Raw genomic sequence first — 23,154 nt, 5'->3', positions numbered from 1 at the left:
AAAAGGCAGCAAGTCAGGGGGTTTCTTAGTGGCAAGGAGGTCAGTCCCCTCACTTCTGATGCAGGAACCATGGACAGAGAATGGATGAGGGAATGACCCAAAGTCATCCGGCCACATAGAGGACAAGCCAGGGTGACTCAAATCTCCTGGCTTTAATTCCACACTTTTTAAAAAATTTTTATTAAGCCAGTTATGGCATAACCCACCAAATGAGTGCAGCTTTTCTTCTCCCTCATTGAGGGGCCTGCTGGCTGCACAACTCATGTGGACACATCATGTCAATTTCAGGGTGGTTGACACCCTCTGACTTTGTCTTTTTCCTTTTGCAAAATGGTTACTGCCCAGAGCCAGCATCTCTTTTCCAAAAAGTGAATGTGCCAGGAGGAGTTTTGGAAACTGCTTTGTTATCTGTTAGGAGCCAGATGATTCACAGCAATGAACCAACACACATGACAAGGATACCTGATCGGATTACTAATTAGCCACCTCCACCTCTGGAGAGTGGTTGGAAAGAAGAGAAAAGGCAGTGTTTAGTTTGGGCAAATACCAAAAGGGCTTTATCATCCCCATCAGGGCATCAGCATGGCACAGTAGACCTCTTCCAAACCATTCCTCTGGAACTCCTCTCTCCAGATGCTCCAGCAAGAGTGAACTTGTTATGTGAACATAGGGTTATTGTGTCTGAGCTACAGAAGCACCTCTGTGTCAGCGAGAGGGGAGAAACCGGCTGACTTGTGTCTGTTTTTAATGATGTCTCTGCTGCTGTGGAATTTTGGAAGCTGCAGGTAAAAATCTTTCCCTTTGAAGCCAAGGCTGACCTGGGATATGTCAGCTCACTCTTGACCTGGCAGTAGCCTTGGTTCCGGTGGGCTCTGGGAGGGAAGGGCAGATGTTTTCTCCATCTGGACCCAGCAAGAAGCGCCCCAGTGTAGGATCTCTGGAATCTTCTTGAAAATAAACATAAGCATGGGCAACATTAGCCCCAGTGTGGGTGAGGGAGGCTGAACCTGGAATGTTATGTTCCCCTAATCTCTGATGGGTACGTGCTCGCAGTTGCTGGTGTGCTCAGGTGCCTGCCAGAGTCCAGGACAAGCCCTACACCTGGGAGGTGGAAGAGCAGAGCCATTGCTTAGGCCCTGTCCTCTGGGGGTCAAGAAGGGATGAATAAGGAGGGGGCAGCCACAAGCCCCTATCATGCCTTTGTGAGAGTCCAGAGAAGGTAGTCTCTTTGGCCTCTTGGGGGCAGGGCAAGGCTTCTGGGGGCACCTCATATGACAGGAAGGAAGCCCTTTCTCCAGGTTGTACAGCCTAGCCTCTAGGCATGGGGCTGGTGACTTCTGCCTCTGCTTTCCCTGTCCTTCAGATGCCTCTGGGCAGCACTCAGCCTGCTTAGCTGACACCTGGACACAAATGCTGGCGCTGCTTAGGCATTCCAGCGGCTCAGGCCAAGGAGCAGAAGGAAGCCATGTTTCCTTCAGTTACTTAAAAAGAATGAAGGTGTCTCTATAACCTTACTATAAAGGCAAAAGTAAATAAATTAATTAAAAAACAAAACAAGAATCCAAATAACTCTTTTCACCTACTCTACTCTCACATTCACCACAGAACACTTCTGTGACCAGATATGTGAAGGTTTTTTTCCCCCCACACCAAGCACGTCTCTAGCAGACCGAGACTTGGCATCCTATTACTCAATTCAGTCCTGACATTATCTACCTGAAGATGGCTCCCACAGGGTGAGGACTCAGTTCCACAAGACTGCTCCTACTTCAGATACCCATCGAACATCCCGGTGGGTGGCTTGTGCTTCTGACTCCCTCCTTGAACATAATATTTTTGCTCCTTGGCTCCCAGAACTCAAAGAAACACTTAAGTTTACTGGTTTGTTATAAAAGATGTAAAAGCTGGAGGTAAATACCAGATGAAGAGATGCATAGGGTGAGGTCTGGCAGGGGCGTGCATGCCAAGCTTCCATGCTCTCTCTGGGCACGTTACCTCATACACCCCTACTTTCAGCAGTCAGAAGCTCATCAACCCTCTCTGAGAGCTTGATCTCCAGCACTATCCCTCCCCTCTTTCTGGAGGCTGGTGGGTGGGGCAGAAAGCTCCAATCTTCTAATCCCATAATTACTTGGTCTTTCTGGTGTCTGGCCCCATTCTGAGGTTATCTGTGGGGCCTACTCTAAGCTACTGCATTAGCATAAACTCAGTTGTTATCAAAGGGTCTCCCTATGAATGATACTCCTATCAAGCTGGAAATTCCAGGGGTTTTAGCTCTGTGACAAAGACCAAATACAGTTCATATTATACCACACTTGTATTCCCCATCTCCAATGCAAAGAGATCAGGGTAGGGCAGGCTTCCAACTAGAGTGCTTAGGAGTACACACACACACATGTCCACACACACACGTGCACACACACACACACACCAAGGCACAACACACACATGTTCACATAGAGCTACACATTTTTTGCACACATGCATATATGTTTACCATCATAAGACAAACATGTACACATGCACAACCACACACACAGGCATGCAGGCCCATACACATGTATACACATATGTACATATGTGTCACACATGAACATTCACACATATACTGAAACATGCACTCATTCATAGGCCTGCATTCATCTATAGACACAAAGTCACTCATGAGTGTGCATGGATGCACACAAGTACACATACACACCACACAGGTATGTAAGCACACACACACCACCACTCAGAGACATGTGCTTACAACACACATTCACCTGGACATGTGCACACACCCACCATACACACTTGAGACTTGAGGCTGCCCTCTTGTCCCTGTCATGGCCATGGCATACATTCCAGTCAGAACTCTCCCTTTATAAGGCTATCCAAGAGAAGGTGTGTGTCCGTCTGTTGTGATCTGTCCTGAACGATAGGACCTCCACGAGATGGTCCTAGGTGCTGACAGGACAGCCCTTCAAGCCTGGCTCATTTGCCTTAGAATCAGAAGACCAGGGGTGCCACACCAGCATAAAGCAGAAGGCTCCAGTCAGAGGTGGTTTGGTGGGGGGGGGGAGAGAAAGAGTAAGTGTGGGGGATTGTGGGGAGGAAGGGATTGTATTTTGACCATCTCAGCCTTAAATAGAGAAGCTGCAAGCACAGAATGGAGTTATTGATCTAGGTGTATTTAATTTATATTTACAAAAATTCAACTCTTTTGGAAGCTGAGGCATGAGGATGGTGAGTTCAAAGCTAGCCTCAGCAATTTGATGATGTCCTAAGCAACTCAGCAAGACCCTGTCTCTCTATAAAATAGCAAAAAGGACCAGGGATGTGGCTCAGTGTTTAAGCATGCTGGGTTCAATCCCTGGTACCAAACCAAACCAAACAAACAAACAAAAGAATTTAACTATACTTGCTTTGGGGTTGGAATGAGAGGGGGCAGGGAGGGAGAGAAAAAAGAGGTAAAGAGACAGAAAGAGAATATTTAAATAGAGAGGCATCCGGTCTCTGAGTGAGCCTGAAATGCTAGAGTGCTATCTGTCATCTTCCTGATGGCTCTCAGTCCCACGTCCTCTGAGTGTGAGCTTCTCACAGCCTTTCTTTGCACAATCTGTCCCCAAACACTTGCCAGCCTCTTCATCTGGTCGTCCCTCCCCTCACAAGTGGTTGGGGGCGGGGCTGCAGTGAAGGAGCAGCTGGCTGGGCTGTGCTTTCTTGATGATGGCCTGTCAGTCTCCAGCATGGCACCTCCCTGGGTTTTTTTGGGGGGTGATGGGGACTCAGCAATCTTCGCTCTGTGAGCTAACTTGAGAGCTCCTGTGGTCACTGCTACTGCACCGCCCTTGCACTGGTGCACTTGGCTAAGCACTGTGTCTCCAGGCTCTTTCAGGATGAGACCTTTAAGCAGGCTAAATCATAGGGGGGCGTGGTCTTGCCCTGCCTCACCCTCCAGTGGAAAGCCAGGGTTTTTTGCTCTCTGTGACTGCCTAGGCTGGAAGGTGGCTTCTGAGGACTCTTGCTATGGGCAGGGTCCCAAGGTCTCTTACCTCGCGGGTAGGTTATGACTGGGTGTGGAGTATGCCTGTGGTACCCAGTGTGTGCCTCTCCCAGGAGCTCCTGAGCTGCGTCATCACCCGCTGCTGCCAGGGCAAGGAAAGCACTAAACGGCTTGGCTGTACGTGTTGGTGCAGCAGACCCTCAAACTTGTACCGACTCTTTAGGATGCGTGAACATGAATCCCACTGACATGGAAGGAACACTGCTGATTTCCCCTTTTCAAGGAGGAACTGACATCGCCATGCAGCCCCAAGTGTGAAATAACCACAAGCTGACCAGGGAGGGGGATCCACGAGCCCCAGGAATGAGTACCTTGTCCTGTTGCCAGTGTCCTCACATTTGGGGTGCCTGTGGGGCTGCTGCGGCTTGATGTGTGGAGGCTGTCCCGGTCCTCCTGGCTCTCCCGCCGTTTCCTTTCTCTAATCAGGGGTGGGAGGTCCAGTGGTGGTTTCACATTCAGGGACAGAACACTGTCAACTTCAAAAGTAGAAGGGGAAAAACAGGAGTGAGAGCTTCTGCATCAGCAGAGGGAGAGCGGATCTCTTTCCTAACTTGGTTGTTAGTTCCTGATGCTTAGGATGATGTTCCTCTCTTTTCCCATCTCGCTAAAGAACAGGGACCAGATATCGCCCGTAGCCAAGATGAAATTGCCCTTCATTTGGGGAGGAATTGAGTCTTGGTGTTTGTTATTCTCATCTTATGGGTGGGATCCTGAGATGGAAGTAGGACTAGAGATGCTGCAGACTCCTTCCACCCCCAATCTGAAGGCTCTGACAAGGGAGACCCCAGCTTTAGAGCTCATGGGATTATTGGATACAGATTTCTGACCACAAAATGATTTTTTCTAGGAGGAGCCAATGGCCACATTCCATACTTATGATATGTAAGGTAGGAAGTAAAGCTGCCCCTTAGTGTCCAGGACATGCTGGATACCCAGATCCTCAGATTCTCAAGTCCCTTATAGAAAATGGCATAGTATTTGCATAGAACCTACATGCTCTCATATACTTGAAATTATCTCTAGATTACTTATAATACCTAATACAATGTAAATGATTCACAAATAGTAGTTATACTGTATCATCTGGTGAATAATGGAAAGAAAAATATTTGAGTTCAGTACATATATATATGTATTTTGCTATTACTTTTGATTTGTTATTGGTGTGGATTTGGAACCCAGAGAAATGGATGGCTAAAGGTACCACCCTCCAAAGGATAGTCAAAGGGTCACAGGATTGATGATAACACTTGAGAAAGTACGTCATACCCCCACCTCTCTTCTCTCTTTTCATAACCCGCAGGGACTGGGCTAGGGTGGCTGAAACCCAGGAACCTAAGTGACTGAGCTTTGGCTTCATCTTTCAGAGAGAGTGATGTTTATTTCACGTCCAACACAACTGTTACTTTTGGGGTTTAAAAGCTGGCTTCCCATACCGCTTCAAAATATCACAGACTGCTTATTTATTACAAAGGAGAAAAAGAATCTTTGTAGAATGGAAATCTAGCAGACAGCATCTTTAACTGAGCAATGAAATTTAACATTAACTATAATCGAGCAAATTTACATTTTGTGTCCCTTGATGTGATGCACCGAGAAGGACACTACATCCTATGTGATATTCCTGTGAGAAATGTTGAATCTGAATCTCATTATGAGGAAACAGACCAACTGGGTGGTAATTCTGGCAACTGGCCCATCTTCTTCAAGAATGTCGATAATCAGGGCTGAGGCTGTAGCTTAGTGGTAGCGCTTGTCTCACATGTGTGAGGCACTGGGTTCAATCATCAGCACCACATAAAAATAAATAAATAAAATGCAGATATGGTGTCCATCTGCAGCTACAAAAATTTAAAAAAAGAATGTTGATAATCATAGAAGAGTCTGAAGAACTCCTCTATTAAAAAATTCCAAAGAGATGTGACAACTAAGTGTCATGCATGACCCTGAGTTGAATTCTGGATTGGAAAAACAAAAATCTGTAAGGAATATTACTAGTATAATAAGAGAAATCTGAATGTGGATTGTATATTAGAAAATAGAATTACGTTAATAATACTTTTCTTGAGTGTGATAATTGTAGTTAGGAAGAGAACTTTCTTTCTCTTAGGAGATATGTAGTGATAAGGAATAAGATATAAAAATGTCTGGAACTTGCTCCCAGATGGTTTTACAATAAAATAAAATATGTATGTGTGAATATGAAGATATAAACATGGTTTCTGTGCTATTAAAGGTGAAATAATCCAGGGCTAAGCAAGAATATGGGCATGTGCAATCTCTGTGTCCATGGGACAGTCCCAATTTTTAGCTCTAAATGCCCTTGCAGCAAAGCATGGTGGTGCATACCTGTAATCCTTGCTACTCAAGAGGCTGAGGCAAGCAGTTTGCAAGTTCAAGCCCATCCTGGGCAATTTAGTGAGAATTTGTCTCAAAATAAAATAAAAAGGGCTGGGGATGTAGCTTAGTAATAGCACTACATGTATGTAAGTAAGTATATGTACTTAAGAATGTATGTATGTGTATGTAAATATTACCACATACCCCTGCATGAGGGTATGAGCAGAATGCCAAGAAAAACTTGCTTCTTTGGATCCCTTTCTTTATGCATCTACTACTAGGTTAGGTCACATCTACTACTAGGTTAACTCACATCTATGTATCACAGACTTCTTAATTTCTGCCTGGCAGGCTGGCAGGAGATGGACAAGCTCTAGAAACTGAGCCCCTGCTGGGTGGATATGGCAACTCACAACTAGCAAAGAGCAGTGCAAGACGAACCATACTGAAGACAGAACTTGCCCATGTTGTCATTTATCTTGTGGCTGTTATGGCTTTCATCTGGAATGTTCCCCAAAGGCTCATATATGTAAAGATTTGTTCCCTAAGGCAGCAATGTCCAGAGGTGGGAGTTTTAGAAAATGATTAGATCATGAGGGCTCTGACCCTCATTGTTTAATTTGAACAGGGTTATTGGGAAGTTGGACCTGGTTAGAGGAAGTAAGTAAGTTACTGGGAGCTGCCCTGGAAGGACTGATCTTGTCCCTGGCCCTTTCTTCTCTCTTTCTTTCTGCTTCCTGGCTGCCATGAGCTAACAGCTTTTCTCTGCCATACCCTTCCACCATGATAATTCTGCCTCACCTTAGGTCCAAAGCAATGGAGCTGGAAGACCATGATCTGAAACCTCTGAAACTGTGAGCTCCAAATAAATTTTTCATCCTTTAAGTTGTTTATGTCAGACATTTTGGTCACAGCAACAAAAAAATGACTATTGCAGCACTTCTGGCTGTGCACTCGACAGGGTACCCATAGGTAGAAAGCTGCTTTCTTAACTAATTGCACACAGAGTGACCCTTGCCCACATTTCAATATTGTATAAAGGAAACTGTAAAGTCTTTAGGATGATGAATGCTCACATAACATACTGAATAAGCCTCTGCCCCAATAGTCAGAGGATGTTTTTAAAACCTACATGTTTCAAAAATGTCCTGAGCCAAGTTTATTGATGGATTTATTCTGAAAGGCAGTGCAGTGTAATGGGTGAAAATCTGAATTTTGGCCCTAGAAAACCCGAGTTCCAATCCCAGCAAGGTCACATGGAGTTGTGTGACTTCAAACAAGTCACTTATCTCTCAGGGCTTCTGTTTTCTGATTTGTACAATGAACATATAGGATGGTGGTGGAGTGCCTGAGATAATACATGTTAAAAACCAAGAACAGTGATTGGTACAGAGGGAGAAGGATATACATCCTTAACGTGCATTCTTCTCTTCCTGCTTTACTAGTCAGAGATCATTTGACATTGTGAGCGTGTCATCTTGCACATGCCTCTTGAAAAGAAGGCTCGGTTTTCTGAAAACGGGGAGCTTTCTAAATATGGTCCATCACTTCCAACCTATCTAACACATTAAAATACACACTTAGCTGCATGCATGTGTATAATTCCAAAGACCATATGATATTTTGAAAGCCTAGCATGAAGATCTTCATTGATATTTTGGACTTTTTAACAAACAAGTACATTTCCATAAACAGATTTAAACCGATTTTCATTGTTTAAAAACAATTAACTATATGGCATACAGCAAATTTTTAATGAGTTTGGTGCCATTTTACATCTGCAACCGGAAAATATTATAGAAGGATGATTTAGTGAGTAAGTAATTTGTGAGCTAGATACTAAGTTAGTTGTACTAAAGCACTTTGGTTAAGGCAGCTGCTGCCTGAACAAAAGCCATCTTCAAGTGCTTAGGGATGAACTGACCTCCCTTCCAGCCTTCTTTTTCTTGGCTGAGGCCCTTTGTGTGTCTTGCCTTGCGTTCCTTCAGGGTGAGATTCCTGTGGGATGCTGGAGGGAGGGAGGAGCTACCTGATGGAGAGGGCGTGTCCCTGCCTGTGTCCACTGGAAGATGCACAGTTATGGCCACTGGCCTTTGTAATGACGCATGCTTCAGGGGAGGCCTCCATAAAGGCCTGGCCTCTTCTGTTTCTGGTTCTGACTCAGGGCATGGAGCACCTAGGAGACAAAGAGAAAGCCAGTTGTAGTAGATGGCCATTGTTTTTGCCAGGTGTCTCTTTTTTGGGAGACCCATCCCTCCCTGGCTCATGCCATGTGCTTTGGGTGGAGCTCTGTCCGTTCCCTGACTCCAGAGTTGGGCATGTGACTATAGCCTAGATTGCAGGTGGACATTATTGCCTTAGCCACAGTGATTAGTTCTGGGGGAGGGATGTGTATGTGTGTGTGCACCTTGGGTAGAGGTGGTGGATACATAATCCAAGCTTGGCCAATCAGAGGTAATTTTGGCACTTCAGCAAGAGCTTTGATATATATATATATATATATATATATATATATATATATATATATATATATTTTTTTTTTTTTTTAATAAAGGTAAGCAGGTAGGAGGTTAGCATGGAATGCAGGAGGACATCTTTGTTGCCACAAGTGGGAGCATGCTTGAAGAGAGAAGGTAACATACCTGAGAGACTTAGCCAAGAGCTGCCCAGATATTTTATGAGGTCTAGGTCCAACTGGTCCTGGAATTAGCTGATCCTGCCTGCCTCCTTCCTTCCTTCTTCCCTCCTTCCTTCCCTTCCTTTCTTCCCTTCCAATACAGCAGTCTTGGGGTAGGCTTCTGATTTTACTAACTGAAGGAGTTCTCACTGTTCTTCAAATTCCTCTTGTAAAGGAAAGAAGAACCCAGTGGATTTACTTTCTTAATACTCTATTCCTATTTTCACTTGACAGTGTGTTGCTAAGCTCACTGTACCTAATAGCTTTCAGAATTTGGTTCATGATGGCCTAGTGGTCTTCCTAACCTTCTTGCCAGGGTCATCATGGAAAAACATCAGATTTAACCCTCTCTTGTGGATAATCTTTTTTCTGTTCATGTTAAGTATGTCTTTTGTTTGCTATTTTGACATCTGGAGCCTATTGACCCTGGGGAGACTGTCCCTCCCAAGGCTAGCCAACTCCTAGAGAAAGTAAATGACTATCCTGTGAGGGTATTTGTCACATGTAAACCAACCAATCCAGAGTCCTTAACACCTAATTATCTCCTTTATTGAGCTCTTATCCTTCTGGGTCATTATCTCCCTGCCTTAATCACCCCAGAGCCAGTACCAGGCAACCAGGGATAGCCCTTATATCCGAGGGCCCACTGGATTAGTTAAACTAGCCAGTCCTAAATTTGCTTAGCCTGCTCACCCTGCCTTGTACATTGCTTCTGCAAAAGTCATAATAAAGACACTTCACACCCCCACCCTCACCCCTCACTTTCTGCCTCCTGACCAACCCCAGTGCTTCCCTATGTGGCCCTGAAGGTCCTGGTATGCCCACTTCTCTTGGAACCATGAATAATGAACCATCTTCTCAGTGCAATTGTTTTCTGATCTGTTGGCCTCATCATACCTGAATAAGACCTACATTTACAAGCACTGTTCTGTCATTGTTGTTGGAAGGAGCTTTTTTTTTTCTTTTTTTTAAAGTAAAATCTACAAATAGTGAAATGCACAGATCTTAAGTATGCAATTCAATGAGTTTTGACAAATGTATCAGTCTATACAACCAACCAAGACTTAGGCATTTTCATCACTCTAGAAAGTTCTCTTATGCTCCCTTCCAATGACTGATCTTTTATCCTAAATATTTAGGCATTCTTCACAGTGAGAATTCCACATAGCCTTAGAACAAAATGGCCAGAAGTCAAAACTCTCTTAAGAAATCACTGGCAGTTTCTGATGAAGTTTCTAGAAAGTTCAGAACCCCTCAATATTGGAGTCACCTTTTGCTTTAGACTGCCCAAAAAAGTCCCAGAAGCAATAACTTGTTTGAGGCAAGCATACTACACAATGGCTTAGGAAGGTCAGAAAGAATTTCTCCATGTGACACAGGGTGAGAGATCACCTAGACCTTTTTCAAAAGCCTTCCTAAGTCCCCTGATTTCTCACTTGCACATAATGTCTTACAACTTGGCTGAGGCGAGGGCTGGGGTTGTAGCTCAGTGGTAGAGTGCTTGCCTAGCCCACAACACACTGGGTTCCATCCCCAGCACCACATAAAAATAAAAGTATTGTGTCCATCTACAACTAGGAAAATACTTAAATGTTTCTCTTTGGCTAGCAAGGCAATAAACCTTCTTTTTCCTTTTAGAAAGAAAAGAAAAAAACTTTTGCTGAGAAGCACAAAATCTCTGCCCTGACAAGGATTGTAGACGTCATCTGTTAACATAATAACCTAATTCAAAATCATGAAAATGACTTTTTGGACAAACTTTTATCTTTCTTTTATAAAATGAAGGCTCAAAGATCCAAGAATTATTTTTACCTTGATTGCCAGGAAACTCTGCTAAATTCAGTTGTTAGCTGTAACTTCATCCCCGATGTCTAATAACATCTATTTTCTGCTCCTTTTAACCAGTTTTTTAAAAACAATTTCAATTCGAAATGTCTCGTTTGGTATTGCATTTGTTTTGTTTTGCACGCTGCCTGAAAATTCCTGCACATTTATAACACCTGTGGTGCACTGGACCTGTTTATGGGCATGCCTGTCTTTGTTTCCTTTCCTGCTTCAGCAAAATGTGCTGCTTAATGAAGGACTCCATAAATATTTTAAAAATTCAATTAAATGTGACCAGAAGAGACCCAATTCTAGATTTTATAGTTACCCCTTTTACTTCTTTTAAAGAAATTTATCTGAAGAGGATAACCCTGGGAAGTTCAGCCTTGATTCAGGAGTGGGTTGCTGGCAGGAGGACCCCAAGGGTCAGTCCTTTGTTGCAGGCCTGAGTTCTCTCAGGAACACCCATAAAAGGTACCTACCTCTTCTGCAGGCTTTTTCTTTTGGGGGGTGTTTGGTGTGGAAATGAATCTCCATTGGGATGATGAAGAGCTCTGTTGGGGGTTCATTAGCTTTAAATTGCCTCCTCAGGGGGTTGGGGACTCTAGGTGGTTCTTCTGAAATGGGAGGTAATTTCAAAGCCTTTGGCGCCTGAAAAATTTAAACACAAAATCAACATGGCAGGTCTCCAAACCCTGCTGCCTGCAGGGGGCAAACAATATTGTATCTTATTGTCTATCTTGCTGCAGAAGCTGCTGGGGAAAGGAGCAAAACTAATCCAGCTCCTGCCTTCAGTGGGGCTGCTTGGCTTGTCTCTTGCGAGGATGATATGTGCCGGCATCCTGCCTTGGATTATCCTGAGAGTTACCAACAGAGTTAAGAGGTTTTGAGAGGACATATTGTCTTTCTTTCTCATGAAGCTGGGTAAACTGATACAAATTGAAATGATATCACTGAGACCTCTATGTATGGAGAAGGAGAAATCTCCACATATATTGTTAAGGGGCAAAGCCAGGTCAGAACATTGTTTGACTGCAAACTTTCAGGTATGAAGGGGCAGAATATAAGAATATGTATTTGTGTTTGTTTAACCTAAGGTAACCTCTCTAAGCCTCAATGTCTTCCTCTGTAAAATAAAGGTAATTAGATACAGTGGCACATGCCTGTAATCCCAGTGACTTGGGAGGCTAAGGCAGGACGATCACAAGTTTGAGGCCAGCCTCAGCAACTAAGCAAGACCCTGTCTCAAAATAAAAAAATAAAAGGGGCTGGAGATATAGTTCAGTGGTAGAGCACTCCTGGGTACAATCACAGGTAAGGTGTGGGGGAGATAAAAGTAATCATATTACCAATCTCTTAAGGTTGTGTGAGGATTAAATGAGTTAGTATATGTAGTTACAATAGTGTTTGGAATTAGGGTTACTTCTATGCTATTTCTCTGAGAGTAGGTTATTTTTAAATTTTTAGTGTTTAATACCTTATCTGGCCTCTGGCAGAAAATCTAAGCTTCACAATTATATGAACATAGCTAAAAAACAATCATCAACCATGTGTATCAGAATCACCAACTAAGTTGGCCCAATTTCTTCTTCTTTTTTTTTTTTTTAAAGAGAGAGTGAGAGAGGAGAGAGAGAGAGAGAATTTTTTAATATTTATTTCTTAGTTCTCGGCGGACACAACATCTTTGTTGGTATGTGGTGCTGAGGATCGAACCCGGGCCGCACGCGTGCCAGACGAGCGTGCTACCGCCTGAGCCACATTCCCAGCCCCCAGCCCTTGGCCCAATTTCTTTCTGTTCACACACACACACACACACACACACACACACACACCATGGTATATATATTTTTATACACATATATATATTATATATATGTAAATATGCACTTACATATATACATATAAAATATACATATTAACATGGTTGAAAAAATGTTATACATTTATGAGAGAGAGATAAAATAAGGGTATTACAGTCTCCCTTTTCCAATTATTCAGAAGTTGTTGAAAATTTCACTTTTAGCTTGCAACTGTTAACGTATGAACTTGGCTCTATGAAATGTATATGGTCCTGGACTTCAGAGAGTTCGATTTCACAGGAGGAAAAATAAAAACATTCTCATTTTTTCACTGTGTAAAAAGAAAAAAATGATCAGAAACACACGTAAGCATCCTCTATGCTTACAGTTGATTGAGGAAGGAAATTCTTCCCAATTTATGCAGGATAATGTTTATAATTTTGAGACATTAAGAAAATGATTAACCAAACACATGCACATAAGATCTTTATGCTCCTGGAGACCTTCCCTGTCCAGGTGCCTGTTGCCCACTAACTGCCCTTTTGTGAATACTGACCTTGTGCATTTAGTGTGACAAGGACTGCATTGAGAAATCTGTGTGGAAACTCAAACTATTTGTGTGAGGTATGGTTGACAAGCCAAGACTTAATTTCTTTATTCTAATTAGAAATTCACACAGAGTTTTAATATAGTGGAAAATATTGCTCTCCTCTGTTAAATGAATACTTGGTTGAGGGAAGAAACTCCTTTCCTCTTCCTCTGAGCCTAGCTTAGCTCTGGCCTGAGCCAGGCGTGAGAGCCAGGCCTTTCCTTAGACGTGTGGTGACTCTGACAGGTCAGACCTGCTGTTTGCTCTTGGCCCTTCTGGTGTGAGTGGAGAGGTTTAGAGCAGCTCAGACACAGGAAAACAGAAAAACCTGAGTAGAATGAAAAACGATGCTCCTCATGGGCACTAGCACCACCTGAATGCCCACAGATCCTTCAGGGACACTTTAGATTACCCAAATCTCCACAATTAATTAATATCATGGTAGTTCCCATATAGACAGAAGATTCTTTCCTTATCTGTTCTCATCCTTCCATCAACTGCAAAATTGGCATCATTATCCAGGCATACAGATAAAGGCACTGTGGCTTTGATATCATAAATGACCTACTGTCATTCACGTAGCTGCAATGAGGCAGAACATTCTGGAACCCCTAAGCATTCCCATTCATCACTGGTGCCTCTAAAACCATCAAAGACCCATATAGAATTGCAAGGCAGAACCAGGCCAGAGACGGTCAAGGACATCTCTGAGAATGGATTTCTGGAGGGGGTTGATAAACTTACAAAATTTACTCTATATTTGCAAAGGTAGACAGACCCTCAATTGACCAAAGTGTTGCTGGAGTCAAGTTTTCCCACATTTTGAGTTTGAAGCGGGTCCATTGTTTACAAGCCAAATTCTGTCCTTGCTTGTTTATAGATAATCCCTAGGTCCTTGCTGGGTGCACAGTGGCACAGTTGCTTGGGAGGCTGAGGCAGAAGGATCGCAAGTTCCAGTTTAGCCTGGACCGCTTAGTAAGCCTCTGTCTCAAAGGAAAAAATAAAAAGCTCTGGGGATGTAGCTCAGTGGTGGAGCACCCTGGGTTAAATCTCCAGTAGTGAAAGAAAAAAAATCCCCAGCCCTTTAACAGAACAAAGGATTCTGGTGCCCCTAGAGAGAGTGTGGAAGAGCATATGCTTTAAAGGTATAATTGGGGGCAGCTGGATTCCTTGATCTTGATGATTTTTAGTACTTAGGAAGTTACTACAGCTCTTTCCCAGCTCTACCTGCTGCGCTCTGAGCTAGAAAGGCTAGTTCTCTATTGAGACATCCCTTTGAGTCACCTTGTTTCTAAAGAAGGATCACACACACACACACACACACACACACTCACACACACACACGCACAGGCACACACATGTGTGCACACACACCTTTTTTTTCTTTGCTTCCCCAGGGGTGTTTTGTTCTGAGCCAATGGCAGATGTTATTGGAGGGAGAAGGCACCTTGCAGCAGGAAGCTCCTGTGGCAAGTGGCTGCCTCTGGCCCTGTGCCATTTCATATTTCCTTGTTTGTCTGTAGAAACAGGATGGGAATGAGAACCTATTAGCTACAGGTATGGAGATGGACAGTTGACTTTAAACTTTTATCACTTTTTTTTTTTTTAAAGGGAAGAAAATCTAGGAGGGTGTGGAGACTGAGATGGCCAAGGCTTTATCTGAGGCAGGGTCAGGGAGTCCCAATCATTCTCTGTGTTGGGTTCTGAGTCAGCTGATGGAGAGAATGACAACAATAATAACTAATATGTATTGAGCATTAACTGTGAAAAGAGAATTATGCATTAACTCACTTAATCCCCACAATACTCTTGTGGAATATTATTATTCCCCTTCTACAGAGGAGGAAACTGAACCTCAGCCATATTAAATAATTTGCCCAGGATTATAGCTAGTAAATGGGGGATAGTTTGAACCCAGACATTCTGATTGTAGAATTTGCATGGTTAAGTACCAGGCAAGGAGGCATCCCCCCCCGCCCCCCGGCTATTATTTTCTAAGGTGAGTGGCACACAGAAGTGACATTCATCATGCCTGTGTTCTCAGGTGAATTCTGCACAATTAGTTTTAACTGGATCAATTGGACAAGAATTTTAGTTTCTTACCACTGAGATCAGCCTTCCTATTGGGGAAGGCACCTCCATAAAATGTCATGTGGGATTTGTCACTCAGGGGCCAGGAATGACTGATGTAGGCATGCCCAAGGGCCTTCTTGGAGGTTTGCTGTGTCTTTTCATTGTGGCTTTCCTCTGAAGCATGTATATGAAGATGATCCTCCACTGATGTGTCCTAGGGAACGACAGATACACAGAACTATAAACAGGCTGTCACAAAGCAACAGAACAGGTTCCTGTAACAGCCCCTGTGGCTAGACTTGTGGTTCTACGGATGAAATTTGTTTTGCAAGCTGGAAAGACATACAAAGCTGTGTGTAACAATGAAACATTTTATTATTGATGATAGAGAGAATGACATAGTGCGTTCTTTGTTTCTTTTTGATACTGGGGATTGAACCCAGGGGTGCTTAACCACTGAACCATATCCCTAGCCCAACATAGTGCTTTCTTTAAAAATTGTTTTTTAAATGAAAATAAAAATGAAGTGATTGTATCATTGCCTTTATCCATTATAAAATGTCTCTCCTCTCCTTTCTTTAGCTCTGTGGCTCTTTCTTGGCATATGACCTTGTAAATCAAACAAGTTTATTCAAGATGGGAGCAGATAATGTCTATGTTGCTCTGAACAACTGTTATCTCATACCACTCCCCTACACAGGCCTTCGAGTTGATAAAGTGTTTCTACATTTTAAGTCATTTAATCCCCTTAGTAACCTTGTGAGAAATATATGATTATAGTTCCACTTTGTAGAAGAATTCATTCAGATTCAAAGTTAGTTGAATTTCTTTTCTTTTTCTTCTTCTTTTTTTGGTATCAGGGATTGAACCCAAAGGCACTTAAGCACTGAGCCACATCTCCAGCCCTTTTTATGTTTATTTTATTTTTAATTTTTGAGACAGAATGATAGAATGACATAGTGCCTTCTTTCTTTCTTTCTTTCTTTCTTTTTTTTTTTTTTTTTGGTATTGGGGATTGAACCCAGGGATGTCTTGCTAGGTTGCTTACCGCCTTGCTAAATTGCCAAGGCTGGCTTCAGACTTGAGATCCTCCTGTCTCAGCCTCCCAAACTGCTGGGATTACAGACGTGTGCCACCACACCTCCTTTGAGACAAGGTCTCACTAAGTTGTTGAGGCTGGTCTCAAACTTGTGATCCTCCTGCCTCAGTATCCTGAATTGCTGGGATTACAGGCATGTGCTACCATGCTCAGTTCAAAATTAGTTGAATTTCTTGTACCATGTTTAAAGCCAAGAGCTCTTCTTCCTAGATAAGGCTACAGATGGGGTGAAGAGTCAAGGGAGGAGCCGTGGTTCAATGATTTGGAAAATCTGGAGTTAAATAAAGTTAGGCTGGTGACTTCACTATAGGATTGCCTGAAGTGCTCCATATCTAAGTGTGTCCACTGACTTTGCTTGAAAAGATGTGCAGCATTTCCCCAATGTCTTTTGCTATAAAACCCTTTTCTTCAAGGAATATTTGACAGTGTTCTTTAAGGAATATCTCAAGTGACACTTGAGAAACTGGTCAAAGCATTCTTCTCTGGAGAACCCCAAGAAATGGCAAAGGGAGGAAGGATTCCATAAGTTTGCAACCATGTCACACAGAGTTCATTAAAGTGGTACCTCTGCTGGGGTTTTCTCTTCCTGCCAGGGCTGCTTCCTACGTGGCAGCAAGTGAGTCTCTCGACTACTACGGTTCTTGGCTACAGAGTCCTGGTTCATGTGTCCACCAGCCCCAGCTTCCTCTTCATCCAGGCCCCATTGACCTGCAAGAGTGGACAGTAGATCAACCTAGAACCCCAGAAATGGGCATGGTGATTTTGCTATCTCCAAATTGCCTCCCATCTTGCTTCTTTGAGCAAAAGTAGTCAAAGCCCTTGTTTCTCCTGCCTCTCCTCCTTTACTTCTATTTTTTTTTTTTCTGGTAGTGCTTCTATAGAAATGGCAGCCAATTGCTAGAAACAGGGTCAGGAGACTAGGGGAAGAGGCTCTGTTGACCACTGTTTTCTCACCTGCAAGGTGAGGATACTAATTTCTTGCCCTTACTTCCTTGCAGAGCTGTCTGGAGCTCAAATAAGATAATGAATGTGGCTGCCTGGGATTTGTGGATTTCAGCGGTGGCACTGTGGTGGTGTGACCTGCAGCCTTGCTTGGTTGTCATAGAGATGCTCCAGTCTACAGCAGGCTCTTGGATTTCCTGGGTGTCTCCCCGTTGTTTACTTAGGGAAAACCCCTTAGGTGTGCAGCGAGGTGGGACTGCTGCTCAGCTCTCTGGATTTACCCTGTCTGCAACCCTTGGGAGGGATCTGAGTCAACAGATGACTCCAGCATAGTTAACAAATCTTTCATCAATGGTTTAAAGGGTCCTGCAGCTATTTTCATCACTTACTCAAGGTAGATTTATTGCTGAAACTGTCTGGCAAACCTTCCTTGTTTGGAGCCAAGCTTTAGCAATCCCTTCATTCCCAGCATGCAGCTCTGTGGAACAAAGCAGGGTTGTCTTTCAATCAGGGGCTCTGGAAGCCTTCAGGGGCCCTGTGTGAGATAGACTTCCGGGAGCTCCTCCTCCTTCCCCTAGCCGGCCTCACTGTTCCTCTATGCTCCCCAACCCTCACCTGCCCTCATCATTCCCTTCCTTGTGTGTTGGGTCAAGAGCTGAATGCTCATGAGTGGAGCTGCTCATCCCTCCAGCTCACCTGCCTCTGCCTATTGGTTCCTGAAGCCTACTCTGATTGATGCTGATTCTGTTGGTGGCTGTGACACAGGTGCAGGTTCCAAAGTCTGCCCAGGTTTTAGTGGCCCAGGGAAGCCTGAAGCCTGATGAGTCCTGGGGATTCCTCAATCTAGGTGGCCCAAGGCCACGTTGGACTTGCTCCCTAGGGGATCTCAACTCCAACTGGAGTGCAACACTGAAGAAGACCTTTTGGGGTATTCTAGAATGTTTCTTTGGGGTCCAGTCAGACTACAGATGCATCCTTCTTGGAGCCGGATATACTTTTGAGGTTGGAGAAAGTGAGACTCTAGTCAAATGGTCCTTCACTCAACTGGGTGACATATTAGTGTCTAAGTTGGGACAGGGGCATTGTGGTAGGGGAGAGAGAATCATCAGCCTCTTTGGCCACATCTCAGGTGAACTCAATCTATGTGATGGTAACAAGAATTTTATCTTCGTAAATGTCATTATCCAGCTCATTTGTTTATGCTTAATGGAAACCAGTTTGTAAGAAAAGTACTGGAAATTTCAATTATTGAAAGAAGCCCACAGAACTGTCTCTCTGTATCTCACGTATGCAGGGGAGGGGGGCATCCAGATAGCAATTCGGAGCTTTTAGGGAGCTTTTTCCCTCTGTCTTCACCTGTGATTTTCTACACAGCCAGAGAGGAAGGAATGCAGACATCCTTACTCGAATTTTACAGAGAGGCAAGCCAAGGAGGCAGGGAATGTGAGCAACTGGGCCAATGGCTTGCCTCATTGTTGGGGGGCCTGGGGCTTGCAGTCAGGACTTTTGCTACTTCTCCAGATAACGTGTTTGGCAAAGAGAGGGAGGCCAAGGGGAGATAAGGTTAAAAACCAATGAAAACATTAATCAGGTTTCAAGTTATAGCCTCTGAGCTCTGTTTACTTCTTAAAACATTAATTTTTTTCAGCCCCTGTGATTATGGGCAATTGGGCATTGCAATCAGTTAGTAATTATACTTAAAAAACAAGAGCTGGGAAGTTCATAATTAATATTTATTGAGCACTTACTATGTACCAGGTACTGAATTATCCCATTTAACTCCCACATATGACCTTGTGAAGTAAAGGTGATATGGTCACCTCCATGTTATAATGAGGAACCCAAGACCCAAAGAGGTCATCTAGCTTGGAACCTGGTGCTAATGGCCACATGCTTAGTTATTATTCTATACTGCCTCTGTGTCCCTGACTGAAACTGTGACAACTCTGTAAATCTCTGTAGTATAAAATAGCTTGCAGACAGATCACAATGATTTCCTGTGCAGTAACCATGTAGGTCTTGATGTGCTGTTGCAGGGATGAGCAAACAGAAACTCAAAGAGGTGAACTGACTTGCTCAAGATCCTATAACTTGGGCTGGAGTTGTAGCTCAGTGATACAGCACTTACCTAGCATGTGTGAGGCACTGGGTTTGATCCTCAGTACCACATAAAAATAAAATAAAGATATATATATAATACTGGTTTTTAAAAAAAGTTCCTACATCTTGTAAATGACAGAACAACCACAACAATTCTGATTTCTGGCTCCAAAGCTTATTTTTCCCCCATATAATATTGCTACTAAAAAAAATCAAAGGATTAAAGAATATTCAAGTAGAATAGACCTAAGAAATCATCTAAAATATAGATTCTATGCATGCACAGCTCAATACAGTGTATATATATATATATATATATATATATATATATATATATATATATAGCCATGAGATACATGTGGCTATTTAGATGTAAATTAATTAAAATAAAATAAAATAAAAAGTTCAGTTTTACCATTGTAGTAGCTACATATCAAATGCTCATTAGACTTAAGTGGCTGATGGTTACTGTATTGGACACTATATAGAACATTCCATCATTTCAGAAAAAAAATACTCTTGGATAGTGCTGGTTTAGACTAACCCCTTCGTTTTATAGATGATGACAATGGAACATAGAATCCCTAGATCTTATTTTCAGAAAATCCATTTTAAGGTGTTAAAATCCAAATATTTGAGCACTAGTCCCAAAAGCAACATGTACCTTGTTCAAAAGATTTTTCTTGTTGAATCCAAAATGGAGGGAAGACAGGCAGGAGATGGTATTTTGGGGGCACACCTGAAAGATCCTGTTGTGGCCTGAGACTCTTTGGCACATTAAGTTGACTTTCCTGAAGCAGCACAGAATCCTTGATGTGTCCTGAAGAACAAGTCAGAAATTATTGGTAGAAATATGGTCTCTGATCTAGAGTTTTGGAAACAACAAGTTTCCCCACTTGAACTAGTCTTGGCTTTGGGTAATGCCCATAAAGGAAGATAGTTAGAAGAAGAGAGGGATTAAGAAATGAGATTGAGCCTATTGAGGTTTCTCTGTTCTTCTAGTCTTATGCTATAAGTATGCTTCTTTAACTTCACCATTCCCCAAAACTGGATCTTCCTCATGTAAGAAACATGGCTGTTTCCTTGGAGTTGGGTGAAAGGCTCATTCTGCCTAGGAGGAGGGATCCAATGGTAGTGGATATATCCTGTTTGCTTCTGTGGGCCTTCTCAGTCTAGTCATTAAGCAAGTTTCTGTTGAAGGCTTGCTTACCCTCTGTCAGGCAGTAGGGTGGATACAGCAGGACCAGACATGGTCCCTTTTTAAAGACACTCAGTCTATTGGACAGACAGAGCTCCTTTGTGTTCAACTGTGTGGCCCCGAGTGTCAGTAAGGATAGTAAACAAGAATTTCAGTATGGGCTGGAGTTGTCAGAAAAGCCTTTGGAGAAGATGTGAACTTGAAAGGTGTAGAGAATATCTCAGAGGGTCAGAATGAAGGGACCAGAGAACATACTAGCATCACAAACATGGTGGGCTCTGAGATATGACGGAGGGAGAGAGTGGCAGGGGCTATTGGGCAGGTCATTTCTCACCAGAGTCTATCCATTATTTCTCCAGCTTGAAGGCCTACCTTTAAGAGGAGCTTAGGTAAAAAGTTATGAAAAGAGCCTTCAGGTATACACACACGTCTTTTCTTAAACCACATGCTTTAGCTATTTGACTCCCGTAGAAGAGTCTGTGACATATTTTGATGTTAAGAGGAATTAACCTTCCTTCCTTCCTTCCCTCTCCTTTTCTTATGGTACCAGGGACTGAATCCAGGGGTGCTTCACCACTGAGCCACATCTCCAGCCCTTTTTTAAAAAAAATTTAAGACAGGGTATTGATGAGTGGCTAAGGCTGGCTTTGAACTCATGATCCTCCTGCCCAGCCTCCTGAGCTGCTGGGATTACAAGTGTGTGCCACCATGCCCAGTGGTCCCTTCTTTCTTAGAGATGTTGGGCTCAGGCAATGGGGCAGTGGCCTTCTCTGCCTCAGCCCCATCCAATGATAAACACATCTTTGGTTAAGGGGCTCTTTCTCTCAAGTGCTGAATAAATGAACTGCCTGCGACCATGGTATTGCCATGAAAGTAAAGCCAATTACTGGACAAGCCCACATCTCTCATTTTGCTTCAAGTCACCACTTACTAGGGAGAGAGCTGTTTTCTCGACTCTCCCAGGGTAAACCTATAAAGGAAAAAGAAAGCCAGAATTCTTCTGGTCTTGCCTGTTTGTTGGTGCTGAAGAGATGGCAAATAGCAGAGTGGGTACTGGCAAATATTACAGCTTACCTCTCATCCCCAGTAGGTTTGCCAAATAAAATACAGGATGTCCAATTAAATTTGAATTTCAGGTAAACAATGAATACTTTTTTAGTTGAGGTGTGTCCTTAAATATTTCAAGTTTAGCTATGTGTGTGTGTGTGTGTGTGTGTGTGTGTGTGCACCCTCAACCTGGCAACTCCAATCCTCATTTCCCGTTTTCATTTTTAAGCCTTTGAAGAGTGCATTTAGGGTCTCTGTTCTACAGAAGGGTGTCCATCTCACCCTTAAGGGAGTTATGCTGGAGAGCCACCATCTTCAAGAGGTACTGGAGGATCTGAGATGGCCTCAGATGGGGAGCTGGGGAATGTTGGCAAGAATGTGGAGCTGAGGGTGCAGGGGATCTGACTTCTGGCCCCAGCTCTGCTTTTGACTGATTTTGGACAAATACTTTGCTTCTCTGGGTCCTGTTTTTTCCTTACCTTATAAATAGTGGAAGTTAAATTGGAGGGTCTCTGAGGCCCCTGAGTGGGGGAGTTTGGGAAGAAAGTTCTGGCTTGGGATGTGGAGTGTGAGGCGTGAAGGCAAGACTTCAGTCTGTCCTTCCCTTTGCAAATTCTGAGGGAGGATAAAGGGCCATGGCCGTGATAGAGACTTGCAGGCTACTGAGCTCAGGGACTTTGCTTTAATACACAATTGGGCCTGAATTCCTGGTGCTTCAGGTCTTGATGGAAAACACACCCTCCCACCAGAATGAGAAGTGGGGCAGCCTGGGGTTCACCCCTCCCATTCTCCCACTGACCTGCACATTGGAACCTGTACATGGTGTCAGGGGGCCAAGTCCGCAAGAGGCCTCGGAGGTATCTCTTAGCTGAATACCCAGGTTGGATCTTTCTTTGGGCCTGGCTGTCTGGCTGACTTCGGAAGTACAGGTACGGTTGCCAGGCTCTGTCCTGCTCCCTCTGTGGGGACACCAGGCAGAAAAGAGCACATCTGATGAGCCCTGAGCTTCCCAAAGATGCAGGCTGGTTAGCACAATCCTCGTCAGTAATCCAGAGGCTCCCAGAGGTGACAGAAGGCACCAAAACCAGATGCCTTGGCTAATAGACATAAACCAAGAGCCTATGGAGCAAAGCCCTGAAAGGCCCCAGCAGATTTGCAGTTGGAAGGGGAAGGAGAAATGACAAATCCCAGACCCCATCTTGAGATAGAGCCTTAGAAAAGGATAAAGCCTCAGAAGAAAATGCATTACTTAGCTTGGCCTGTGGAAATCATTTTAGTCCCTTTAAAAATGGCTCTGCACGATGGGAAAGCCAGTGGGAAAATGAACATCAGTACTAAGTGTTTGTAATATGAATGAAGGGACAGACAAGCCATGTCCATGTTCATGGGGAGCCTGGCATTTTGAAAATATCTGGCTC

The 23,154-nt window shown here is 43.5% G+C and overlaps 1 protein-coding gene across 1 annotated transcript in view; it reads right to left on the bottom strand.

Annotated features, from left to right (window-relative positions):
* Window positions 1–23,154, bottom strand: part of Kiaa2012 (KIAA2012 ortholog) — a 106,869-nt gene that overhangs the window by 66,839 nt on the left and 16,876 nt on the right. The window contains exons 3-11 of the mRNA XM_077795065.1: window positions 22,536–22,695; window positions 20,156–20,311; window positions 17,015–17,157; window positions 15,381–15,564; window positions 14,652–14,794; window positions 11,372–11,540; window positions 8,367–8,564; window positions 4,360–4,524; window positions 850–947 (exon numbers count right to left, since the gene is read on the bottom strand). Of these exons, the coding sequence (XP_077651191.1) occupies window positions 850–947; window positions 4,360–4,524; window positions 8,367–8,564; window positions 11,372–11,540; window positions 14,652–14,794; window positions 15,381–15,564; window positions 17,015–17,157; window positions 20,156–20,311; window positions 22,536–22,695 (1,416 nt within the window). The remainder of the gene's footprint in view (window positions 1–849; window positions 948–4,359; window positions 4,525–8,366; window positions 8,565–11,371; window positions 11,541–14,651; window positions 14,795–15,380; window positions 15,565–17,014; window positions 17,158–20,155; window positions 20,312–22,535; window positions 22,696–23,154) is intronic.

The sequence above is a fragment of the Urocitellus parryii genome, chromosome 1 (assembly GCF_045843805.1).
Source record: "Urocitellus parryii isolate mUroPar1 chromosome 1, mUroPar1.hap1, whole genome shotgun sequence".
NCBI classification, from domain to species: Eukaryota; Metazoa; Chordata; class Mammalia; order Rodentia; family Sciuridae; genus Urocitellus; species Urocitellus parryii.
Note: the sequence above shows the minus strand (reverse complement) of the source record. Positions and strands in the feature narration are given on the sequence as shown.